This window comes from Entelurus aequoreus, linkage group LG17 (assembly GCF_033978785.1).
Source record: "Entelurus aequoreus isolate RoL-2023_Sb linkage group LG17, RoL_Eaeq_v1.1, whole genome shotgun sequence".
Lineage (NCBI taxonomy): Eukaryota > Metazoa > Chordata > Actinopteri > Syngnathiformes > Syngnathidae > Entelurus > Entelurus aequoreus.
In genome coordinates this window covers 36,668,726-36,681,616 of record NC_084747.1, presented here as the reverse complement: position 1 = coordinate 36,681,616, position 12,891 = coordinate 36,668,726, and the positions used below count along the sequence as shown (strand labels likewise).

General features: G+C 41.3%; 1 protein-coding gene across 4 annotated transcripts in view; it reads left to right on the top strand.

Moving 5' to 3' along the window:
• Nucleotides 1-12,891, top strand: part of gpat2 (glycerol-3-phosphate acyltransferase 2, mitochondrial) — a 360,723-nt gene that overhangs the window by 345,754 nt on the left and 2,078 nt on the right. For all 4 annotated transcript variants that reach the window (XM_062025622.1, XM_062025621.1, XM_062025619.1 and 1 more), the window contains 3 exons: nucleotides 2,694-2,814; nucleotides 9,620-9,688; nucleotides 9,909-9,964. In XM_062025622.1, coding sequence (XP_061881606.1) covers nucleotides 2,694-2,814; nucleotides 9,620-9,688; nucleotides 9,909-9,964 — 246 coding nt within the window. The remainder of the gene's footprint in view (nucleotides 1-2,693; nucleotides 2,815-9,619; nucleotides 9,689-9,908; nucleotides 9,965-12,891) is intronic.

Here is a 12,891-nt window from a genome sequence, read left to right as displayed (position 1 = left end):
GGGAATGGTGCCTTTACCGAAGGCAGTAGGTCAGTAAGAGTCGTCGTTGTGGCAGCATTAATGTTGCGGCTGCTATAGTAGTTATTATTATTATTATTAGTTTGTTGACAATGAGTCAGAACTTCGAATTTTATAAGGTAATGATCGGACATTACTTTAGTGTACGGGAGTATCGTAACTTTGGAGGTGGTGACACCCCTGACGAGCACTAGATCTATCGTATTACCGTTGCAATGCGTGGGTTCATTTATTATTTGTGTAAGACCACAGCTATCAATTATAGTCTGGAGCGCCACGCATGGAGGGTCCGATGGGGTATTCATATGGATGTTAAAGTCTCCCATTATTATTATATTGTCGGCGTGCGTCACTAGATCAGCAACGAACTCTGAAAATTCATTGATAAAGTCCGAATAGGGCCCTGGGGGGCGGTAGATGACAGCCAGGTGTAGAGGCAGCGGTGTGACAAACCTCACAGTAAGCACCTCAAACGAGTTATATTTATTATTTAGGTCCGAGGTAAGGCTAAAGTTTTTGTTGTATATTAGTGCAACACCCCCACCCCTTTTAATGGGACGGGCAATATGCGTTCCCGTATAGCCAGGAGGAGACGCCTCACCCAGCGCAAAAAATTCGTCTGGTTTGAGCCAGGTCTCGGCTAGACCAACGACATCAAGTTTGTTGTCTCTAATGACTTTATTTACTAATAACGTTTTGGAAGACAATGACCTTATGTTTAAAAAGCCCATATTATAGGTAGTGGGCTGTTTTGAGGAGTTTTTGTTGAAAGTATCCGTAGTAGCAATATTAATAATGTTACGTTTATTATGCGAAGTGCACTTTAAATAATTTCGACCATATCTAGGAATTGATATGACAGGAATTTTTGGATTGTTTGCCACCTCAGTAAAATGCATGTCCACCTCTGACGCAGAAAAAACATTATGTGAGTTGTATATTATTCTAAGAGAATTGCTATGTGTGCAGGGATTATCCAGCCTGGCGCTGGCTAGTTCTAGCTTAACAGACTCCTTATTAGCGCTTCTTTGTGGATTAGCATTTAGCTTTTTCGTTAGCTCCGCTAACAACAACGCCTTTAGCTTTGTTGTTAGCCCCGCCCGACACCCCCGCTTCTGCTTCCGAGCGCACCGCTTACGTTGACGTTGACGGTCTCCGCTGGTAGTGGACGCCGCTGCTTCAAAAGCCACTGCTGGATGTAGCTCGCGAAGAATTCCCAAGCTAGCGAGTAGGTCCACCGTACACGCATCTTTCAGCCCAAAATGGCCCGATCCCTCCACATCCAGAATCGTAAGTCGGTCGTAAGTGATCACGGAGTGAACACGCTGTGAGCCAGCCATGAAATTGACTGAATTGAGGGGTATTTTTGCCAAATCGGTCTACACTTCCAGGAGCGCTCGCAAGAAGCTGCTGCCGTGAAGCGCCGCCATCTTGTGTTTTTGTCTTACAGAATGATAGGCATAATCCCCCAAAAAAGTGCAGTTCCCTTTTAGGTAGGTCAGAATAAAATTAAATTAAAGGCATAAACTTTATCAAAGATGTATGCCTACCACACTGTATATTCCTGAAAGATTTGTCTAATATTTTATGAAAATATATGACATGGAAAAAAATGTTGGAACCTCATAGTCTTAGGTGTACTAAAAAAGAATACTATTCAGTATGTATTTGAAAACACTGTAGTAACCCTTCTAAATGAATACACACTACTTTCCTGCAATAAGTGATAAAAGCATCTGCCAATAAGATCTACTGCCGACTCCTCAGTATGCCGCCCTATTGTTTGCGTCTATCCTACGAGCGCAATAACACCGCCTAATGGTTTTGCACGATTACGTAATGAGAACCAATGCATGTGCGCTGCTTTTTTATGGGAGCAGCTTCACGATCCAATTTAAACCATCCTCTTTCCGTTTATATTACTTCATTAAACAGTTCATACATCCTCCTCCATACTTGCCCTGCTTCCATTGTCCCCACAAATCTTTATGGTAAATCCAGAACGCATGAATGCCCAGAAGAACATCTCCAATTTAATAACCCTTAAAATGGGTAATACAGTAAAGGTAATAGACTTTGCTTGCTGAGCAATTTGTTAAGACTGTAGTGCACATAGAGGATCAGGAACAATATGTCCATGAAGAATGTCACACAGTTTTTTCCCCAGCATAGCATTTTATGGAACATGAAAACAGAAAAAAATGATGTCCTTGTCATGCAATGAAATGGAGATTTCCATGGTAGTGTGGACATTATGTTGGCTTTTTTGAAACTCTAACCTCTCCACATGAAAAGTCAGTGGATCATTGAAGGCAATAATGGATGTAAATATCATGTTGTTCACTCTGATGAAAAATACCAAACTTAACATGGTGGATACATCCTCTGGGGGCCTGTGAATATTTGTGTGAACCTTCCCTGACATTCCATAGCACAGAGTTATTTCAGTCTGGAGTCAAAATGAGCTGACAGGCAGCTGGACAAAATGACACAAAGCCCAAATTAAATAAAAAAAAGGATATATTTTATTTCACCGTGTAGCTCGAGAGGCGAACTGACAGTGACTTTTCACCAGGGAGAAAAAGTTTTGCTTAGTGAGATCTTCCAATCATTGCGCCTCAGACATTCCCATCAACTTCTGTGTCTGTGTCCTTCCCTATTCCTCTCCTTTCTAGATAAGCCAGCCCAGTCAGTGCCCTGACATGCTCTTCTTCCTGTGTCGCATGCTAGCTGGACATCTGAGGACACTCTACTGGACCACCTCATTCCTGGACCACCTACACACACCTCTGCCAGGTGTGTCTCTCACAATCTATTTGGTCTGACTTCACATTTCCTTAAAAAGCGCAGTGTCTGGGATTTAGGGCCACATTAACCTATCCTTAACCAGGAATAGGTATAAAAAAACAACTAACCTCTTTCTCTCCCGAAAAAAACAAAAACAAAACACAGTTTGCAAAAATATCATCCACTTAAAAAAATTATTTTGTTCATCAATCTATTTTCCTGGTGGTCTGGAAGATTGCCTGTGCTTTTAGTTCAGTAGTCAAGACGCTGGCCTTTCACACCGGCAACCTGGGTTAAAGGTCCGCTCGAAGCGGTTGAAAAGACTCCTCTTCCTCCTATCCAGGAGATCGCAAAAAGCCACTGCCTGACCAGGGCTCAGAAAATCTGTAGAGACTCCTCCCACCCCCACCAAGGACTGTTTTCACTGCTGGACTCTAGAAAGAGGTTCCGCAGCCTCCGTAGCAGAACCTCCAGGTTCTGTAACAGCTTCTTCCCTCAGGCCATCAGACTCTTGAACGCATCATAATAATCCCCTCAATTCCCCCCAAAAACGGATTAACTCGCTGGAATATAAAGACAATATAACATACATCCATAAATGTGGATGCATATGCAAAAGTGCAATATATTTATCTGTACAGTACCGTATTTTCCGCACCATAAGGCGCCCCGTGTTATTAGCCGCACGTTTAATGAACGGCATATTTCAAAACTTTGTTTACCTGTTAGCCGCCCCGTGCTATTAGCCGCACCTACGCTACGCTAAAGGGAATGTCAACAAAACAGTCAGATAGGTCAGTCAAACTTTAATAATATATTACAAACCAGCGTTCTAACAACTCTGTTCACTCCCAAAATGTAATGTGCAAATGTGCAATCACAAAAATAGTAACACTCAAAATAGTGCAGAGCAATAGCAACATCAATAACTCAACGTTGCTCATACGTTAGTGTCACACAACACACAAAATAAACATTTAAAGCTCACTTTCTGAAGTTATTACTCATCTACAAATCCCTCGAATTATTCTTCTTCGGTGTGCTTCACTTGTTTTTTGACACCATCTGTGATGTGGACGCGCATGCAGTCGTAGATCAACAGGAACGGAGCTGCGTGAAAAAAGTCACCCGGTGTCTTCGCGTAAACGTCTATCAACCACTCGCTCATCTTTTCTTCATCCATCCATCCCTTCGAGATAGCTTTTATGATGACGCCGGCTGGAAAGTTCTCTTTTGGCAAGGTCTTCCTTTTGAATATCACCGTGGGTGGAAGTTTCTGGCCGTTAGCATGGCAAGCTAGAATCACAGTAGGACGACTTCTCATTCCCTGTGGTGCGAATATTCACCGTACGTGTTCCCGTTGTATCCACAGTGCGGTTCACATGAATATCAAAAGTCAGTGGAACCTCGTACGCGTGTCTCTTAGTAGGAGACATTTTGTGGACATTTACAGAAACACAAAAATGAAATGAAACGTAATATCCGCGCGCTTCTTCTTCTACGGGGGCGGGTGCTCACCTTGGCGGTTGCTTACAGTAGAAGAAGAAGCGCTTCCTCTTCTATGGGGCGGTTGCTTACCGTAGAAGAAGAAGCGCTTCCTCTTTTACGGGGAAAAAAGATGGCGACTGTTTACCGTAGTTGCGAGACCTAAACCTTATGAAAATAAATATGAATATTAATCCATATATAAGGCGCACCGGGTTATTAGCCGCACTGTCTGCTTTTGACAAAAATTGTGGTTTTTAGGTGCGGCTTATGGTGCGGAAAATACGGTAATCTATTTATTTATATCTGCACCTTATTGCTCTTTTATCCTGCACTACAACGAGCTAACGCAACAAAATGTTGTCCTTATCTGTACTGTAAAGTTCAAATTTGAATGACAATAAAAGGAAGTATAAGTCTAAAAAAACAACGCAGTTGAGAGAGAGAGAGTACACAATCCCTACACGAAGCACAGCTGTCTGTAATTGACAGCTATCAACACCAATCATTTCATTCCGCCCCTCAAAATCGGGGGCACCTGATTGGGTGAGGACCCCAGGGCTTCAGCCCAAGTAAGCCTGTGCATAAAGGCTGCCATGTCTGCAATCAAACAACATTAAAACAGTTCCACGAGTGTACTTTTTTGTGTGTATCATTATACTGCACTGATGACAAAGAAAAGTCTTGTGGTTTTAATCACAGAACCACAAACTGAACTTAAAGGCCTACTGAAATGATTTTTTTTAATTTAAACGGGGATATCAGATCCATTCTATGTGTCATACTTGATCATTTCGCGATATTGCCATATTTTTGCTGAAAGGATTTAGTAGAGGGGGCGTGGCGAAGTTGGTAGAGTGGCTGTGCCAGCAATCGGAGTGTTGCTGGTTACTGGGGTTCAATTCCCACCTTCTACCTTCCTAGTCACGTCCGTTGTGTCCTTGGGCAAGACACTTCACCCTTTGCCTCTAATGGCTTCTGGTTAGCGCCTTGCATGGCAGCTCCCGCCATCAGTGTGTGAATGTGTGTGTGAATGGGTAAATGTGGAAATACTGTCAAAGCGCTTTGAGTACCTTGAAGGTAGAAAAGCGTACAAGTACAACCCATTTATCATTCATTTAGAGAACATCGACGATAAAGTTTGCAACTTTTGGTCTCTGATAAAAAAAAAGCCTTGCCTATACCGGAAGTAGCGTGACGTCACAGGGGATAGGGCTGGTCACATTTCCCTATTGTTTACAATGCAGCGAGAGAGATTCGGACCGAGAAAGCGACGATTACCCCATTAATTTGAGCGAGGATGAAAGATTCGTGGATGAGGAACGTAAGAGTGAAGGACTAGAGTGCAGTGCAGGACGTATCTTTTTTCGCTCTGACCGTAACTTAGGTACAAGGGTTCATTGGATTCCACACTTTCTCCTTTTTCTATTGTGGATCACGGATTTGTATTTTAAACCACATCGGATACTATATCCTCTTGAAAATGAGAGTCGAGAACGCGAAATGGATATTCACAGTGACTTTTATCTCCACGACAATACATCGGCGAAGCTCTTTAGCTAGGGAGCTAATGTGATAGCATCGGGCTCAAATGCAGATAGAAACAAAATAAATAAACCCCTGACTGGAAGGATAGACAGAAGATCAACAATACTATTAAACCATGGACATGTAAATACACGGTTAATAATTTCCAGCTTGGCGAAGCTTAACAATGCTGTTGCTAACGACACCATTGAAGCTAACTTAGCTACGGAGCGGTGGCGGCGGCGGGCGTTGTAGCTTTCGACGACACCCCGGCCGCCATCAGAGTCGGCAAGAAACATATATTTCCCCAAAGTTACGTACGTGACATGCACATAGCGACACGAACGTACGGGCAAGCGATCAAATGTTTGGAAGCCAAAGCTGTACTCACGGTAGCGCGTCTGCTATCCAAGTCAAAGTCCTCCTGGTTGTGTTGCTGTAGCCAGCCGCTAATACACCGATCGCACCTACAGCTTTCTTTTTTGCAGTCTCCATTGTTCATTAAACAAATTGCAAAAGATTCACCAACACAGATGTCCAGAATACTGTGGAATTTTTCGATGAAAACCGAGCTTTTTGTATGGTGACACGTTGGGTACCAATACTTCCTTTGCCGCCGTGACGCCACGCGCATACATCATCATACATAGACGTTTTCAACCGGAAGTGTGGCGGGAAATTTAAAATTGCACTTTATAAGTTAACCCGGCCGTATTGGCATGTGTTGCAATGTTAAGATTTCATCATTGATATATAAACTATCAGACTGCGTGGTCTGTAGTAGTGGGTTTCAGTAGGCCTTTAAGTACGATACTGGAAAGTAGGGCTGTGAATCTTTGGGTGTCCCACGATTCGATTCAATATCGATTCTTGGGGTCACAATTCGATTCAAAATCGATTTTTTTTTTCAATTCAACACGATTCTGGATTCAAAAACGATTTTTTCCCGATTCAAAACGATTCTCTATTCATTCAATACATAGGATTTCAGCAGGATCTACCCCAGTCTGCTGACATGCAAGCAGAGTAGTAGATTTTTGTAAAAAGCTTTTATAATTGTAAAGGACAATGTTTTATCAACTGATTGCAATAATGTAAATTTGTTTTAACTATTAAATGAACCAAAAATATGACTTATCTTATCTTTGTGAAAATATTAGACACAGTGGGTTGTCAAGCTTATGAGATGCGATGCAAGTGTAAGCCACTGTGACACTATTGTTCTTTATTTTTTATTTTTATAAATGTCTAATGATAATGTCAATGAGGGATTTTTAATCACTGCTATGTTGAAATTGTAACTAATATTGATACTGTTGTTGATAATATTCATTTTGGTTTCACTACTTTTGGTTTGTTCTGTGTCGTGTTTGTGTCTCCTCTCAATTGCTCTGTTTATTGCAGTTCTGAGTGTTGCTGGGTCGGGTTTGGTTTTAGAATTGGATTGCATTGTTATGGTATTGCTGTGTATTTTTTTGTTGGATTGATTAATTTAAAAAATAAAAAATAAAAAAAATTATAAATAATAAAAATAAAAATAAAATCGACTTTTTAAAAATGAGAATTGATTCTGAATCGTACAACGTGAGAATCGCGATTCGAATTTGAATCGATTTTTTCCCACACCCCTACTGGAAAGCATTTCTGTCATGCGTGTACAGTACAATATGGCTGAAGAATTACAACACAAAGTCAGCTGTGTTTAGTGTCAGCTCACATTGCCTGAGCGTCATCACAGTACTGGTGACCATGCTTTTTTTTTTTTACGACAATGATACAGGGGGTCGGTGGCTTAATGGTACATGCTTCTGCCGTGGGTCCGATTCCCAGCCCAGGGCCACAACACCTTTCCATTGAAGATATCCATTCGATGTCCCAAACATGGTGAAATGGGAGGGTTGAGTTAGGGAGCATCTGTTGTCAGAAGTAAGCCAGACAAGTAATATGATGGATTCACTGTCGCAACCCAGGATGGGAAAAGTCAAAACGCATCAACAAAGTATGTCGAGGTTTTACTTGTTTTTACACATGCATGAAGTTGACTGCAGCAAGCCTTCCTCTCCATTTCTATAGCTGCTATGTCACACATCCTCAAAGACTGTGTAGCAGCATTGTTCTATATACTGGTGAAACTCTGAATGTTTAATATTGTGCAAAGGTTTGTTTGTTCCAGCAATTAAAACAACTTGCACTGAGCCTAGTCTATAAAATCCACTACACCTCCCTGATACCGAAGTACATGTCAAACTACTTCCTTAACGTAAATGACCGCCATAACCACAACACCAGGGGGTGCTCCACTAACCACGTTAAACCCAGATTCCGAACTAACAAAGGTCTTAACTCATTCTCTTTCTATGCCACATCAATGTGGAATGCGCTCCAAACAGGTGTAAAAGAAAGGGCATCTCTATCCTTCTTCAAAACCGCAATAAAAGTTCACCTCCAGGCAGCTACAACCCTAAACTAAAACCCTCCCCGGATTGTTAATAATCAAATGTAGATACTTTTTCTTATGCCTTCTGATCTCTCTCTCTCTCTCTCTCTCTCTCTCTCTCTCTCTCTCTCTGTCTCTCTCTCTCTCTCTCTCTCTCTGTCTCTCTCTCTCTCTCTCTCTCTCTCTCTCTCTCTCTCTCTCTCTCTCTCTCTCTCTCTCTCTCTCTCTCTCTCTCTCTCTCTGTCCACTACTTGCTGTCCATATCCTACCAAGTCAGACCTACACTGTTCCAATATCCATTTCTCTGTTCTCAATTGTTGATGACTGATGATAACAACCAAACCTAACCCCCCCGCGCCCCCTCCACATTGTAAATAATGTAAATAATTAAATGTGATTATCTTGTGTGACGACTGTATTATGATGATACTATATATCTGATAGTATATATCTGTATCATGAATCAATTTAAGTGGACCCCGACTTAAACAAGTTGAAAAACTTATTCGGGTGTTACCATTTAGTGGTCAATTGTACGGAATATGTACTTCACTGTCCAACCTACTAATAAAAGGCTCAATCAATCAATCAATCAATTTACAAGGTAATGTATGAGATGGGCTCATAATATGTAACTCAAGATATTTCAAGCCATCTTTTGATACCATTTTGATAATTACGACTTACAGCTTGTGAAAACCTCAAATTTAAAATCTCGGAACGTGGGGTTTTCAAAAACTGCAAGCCAAGATCAACTTCAAACCCCAGCCGAGTCATACCAAAGACTATAGACATGGGACCCATTACCTGCCTGCTTGGCACTCAGCATCAAGGGTTGGAAATGGGGGTTAAATCACCAAAATTATTCCCGAGCACGGCCACCGCTGCTGCTCACTGCTCCCCTCACCTCCCATGGGGTGGAACGAGGGGATGGGTCAAATGCAGAGAGTACTTTCACCACACCTAGTGTGTGTGTGACTATCAGTGGTACTTTTTAATAAAGGCTTGACATATTTCACTTTTCATATAGTGAGTTTATCACAAAATAGTTTCACATTTGCAGTTAAATTGCTGACATAAATGAACTTTTGCACAATATATTTTTTTTAGGCTCACCTGTATATTTTGACACATGTATGGTGGGTAAGAATGTTACATTTTTACTCCAAACTTACTCTGCCTTTATGATAGCAACCGAAACTGATCAATTGTTACCCTTTTGTCCCAGAACAAATTGTGTCTCGCTTTTAAAGTTCCACGGCATTTGCATGCCTTTCTAATCCATCCATCTATAATGTGTCATACATTGTTTTTGCAGGCTGTGTGAACATGGTCGCCAATAACCTCCTGTCTTGTCTTTATCAGAAGCCGTTTTTGTGACTCAGCTGAGCTCCCATCTGTGTGACACAGCATATAAGAAGAAGGAGCACTATGGTGAGCACAGCCCGATTTCTACTTGTGGGGAAAAACAACACACCTACGCACATAAAAAGACAATTACCAACTGCCTGAATGATTAAACACTCCATGTAACACACTGTAAAAATCCTACCAATCCCACTGGTAATGGCTTTTTTCCATTATTCTGACTTTTTTTAATGTTGGATATCTATTCTTTTTTGAATGATGTGCGCTTTTGTCTGGTTTCTCACAGAGAGCTGCTCACAGGAGGCGGCACTCGCTGCAGTTAGAACACTAATAGACCTGGGGGTGAGTGGCAGTCTTTCTATATTCTGTGTGTGCGGTGAATATGATCAAATATATATCTGACAAGTAAATATAAGTCAAGCTCATTTCAGCTCCCAAGTAATGCGAATGCTCTGATGAAGAACTAAATTCAACTTCCTTTGAAGTTTTTTGAGCACGTTTGGGGGGGGAGGGGGGGGGAGTTTGCCAGGGTGACCTAATATATGAATGAATAAAACAAAAGCTTTGACAAGGCCCCCCGATAAATGCTTGATGATCACAGTTTGAGATTCAGTGCAAGAAGGGAGGCCACGAGAGGTCGCCTTCAAATGGATCGCATCTCATCTTCTCTGAACCTGTGAGGTTCAAAGCCAAGGAGAAAAGCTTCAATCCAAAATCTTCAGTCTCCGAAGAGATGTAAAGTGAAATCTATTCTCCTGACGCCGGCGAGGGTCGGCCACTCGCAGCAGGCGTGATGTAGCGTGTATACGCGCACATCAAAGTGGCAAAAACTCTCCAATCTCCTGCTCTCCTCATTGACGAGTCAGCTCTTCAGCCTCTGCTATCATGTGTGAGATGGGAATCATTGCATTTAAAAATAGAGCCCCATTGACCTATATATTGGCAATTATTGCAAGAGGCAATTATCAACTCTCTTATCGGGGTCAGAAACAGTCGATGTCTTGTTTCCAGGATCTGAAATGATCTGATCTGCTTTTTTTTCCTTGCGTGTCAAATCATGTGATGTCCACAGGAAATATCGTATGAATTTAGATCAAGCTGTGGGAACAGGGCTCTGTCATTTCTCCTCTTTAACATAACTTTCACATGATTTATTTCTTCCGTCCCAATTATTATTTCTTATGCGAGGGGTGTAACAGGACATTCATTCGTAATAGGTTTTAGTTCCCACATGGTATACAGTGAGTGACTCACGTGTTCACTGTGTACACATCTCTTTGGGCCGGCATAGCTCGGTTGGTAGAGTGGCCGTGCCAGCAACTTGAGGGTTCCAGGTTCGATTCCCGCGTCCGCCATCCTAGTCACTGGCGTTGTGTCCTTGGGCAAGACACTTTACCCACCTGCTCCCAGTGCCACCCACACTGGTTTAAATGTAACTTAGGTATTGGGTTTCACTATGTAAAGTGCTTTGAGTCACTAGAGAAAAGTGCTATATAAATATAATTCACTTCACAAATTAATCGTGCAGGAGTCAATGTGTCAAGGAGAAGCCAGAGCTTGAAAACCCTCTTCCTTAAAGTCTCCTGTTTGGGAACACTTGGCCTTTCCGGTAAAATTTTAATTTGTAATAATCGTCTCGTTCTAGGCCAGGGGTGTCAGAGTCAAAGCCTGTGAATGAATTACCTATGAATGATCTATGGCCCCCGGGGTGATATTTGATTAGTATTAGAACCGGTCCGCAGGCCACAGCTGCCTGCTGCTGTTTTGCACGCACCAATAATCCATCAGTGTTGGCGCTAGGAATTTTCAAAATGGGGTCCCAGGGACTCGATCAAGTCATAAAAATGGGGTCCCATAGTACATTTTTGGGGTCCCACTTTTTTGTAACTGTTTTGAAAACAAATGATAAATGTATGCATTATCCTGTTATATACACATTCTATATAGCGTTTTGGAAAACGGTTGTCATAAACGTTACTTCATTCATTAAAAAAATAATACAAAAGAAAATACATTTTTATGCATATGTAAATTTATTCATTCACTTTCTTCTTTCCTTCAGGGATCTAAACTTTACCGCAGACAAACTTTTTTCTATATTTTTATTGTAATATTTTCAGAATGTGTTTGTTCTATTTTTTGGCCAAAATGAGACAAAGAAAACAATCTGAGGTTGTCTTTATTTTTTCATTTTAATGCCATGATTTCAATAGTCCGGCTCGCGTGTGCACAGATTTTCCTCCATGCGGCCCCGAGCTAAAAGGAGTTTGACACCCCTGGCCTATGTGGTTAGCAATGCAGCTATTGGTAGCAATCCATTCTGCCTCTAAATCACTTTAAAAGTGCATCCAAAAACCAACAATATTTCATTTATGTTCCGTAACCTGTATAATAACTAAGCTGTAGCAACATTGTTATTGTAAGAGTAAACACTAAATACTGCTTTTCTAGCGTATCAACACATCGCTTTGCGACCGCACGCTATGGTATTAGCCATAAGCTAGCTTCTGCGTCAGCTGCTGAATGGCTTTTGAATTTGTAATGCACCACACACTGCGATAGGACACCAATCTGTACTGACTGAAAAATATAAATAATCATATTACAGTATCTGTAAAGTATTAGCCCACATTTCATGCTTTGTTTGTACACAGCTTGACAATGTATGTGTTGTAATGACAAGCATGATCAGTGCTGCATGTGTCATGATCAATATTATAGTGACTCACTCGGACATTTGTCTGTTTGGTCGAGCTGGCCGGAGACATTTTTATTCCAGTTAATTGTGGTTATGCACTCCATTTACGTCGGAATAGCTTGGCTCCAAGCTCCATATTTACACTGTCAAGTCACGCTGGTCCGGACTTTCTCGGCTTCCGTCTGCTCCAACCTTTCACCCTGTTGTTGTGCTTGCTGAGCTTCTATAATCAGCAGTTTATCCTTCGTACATTCATGTTAAAAAAAAAAAAGCTTGTGAATCCTAATTGTACAAAAATGTGTCATCTTCCCCACCTATTACAAAGTCTGCCATGATTAGAAAACACACGGGTTTGTTTCCAGAAGTAGGAAGTGCGTTGCTATGGACACTGAAATAAATGCGCACAGGAAATAAGTTTCGGTAATGTTTAAAATGACCAAAATACGGTAAATATTGTATAGTTTAATATTGTTATGAACATGTCCGTTACTACATTTTATATATATATGCTTGCAATGTGTATACAAAACATTGATGGAGGGTTTTGAAGTGTATTAGGCTACAATGGTGA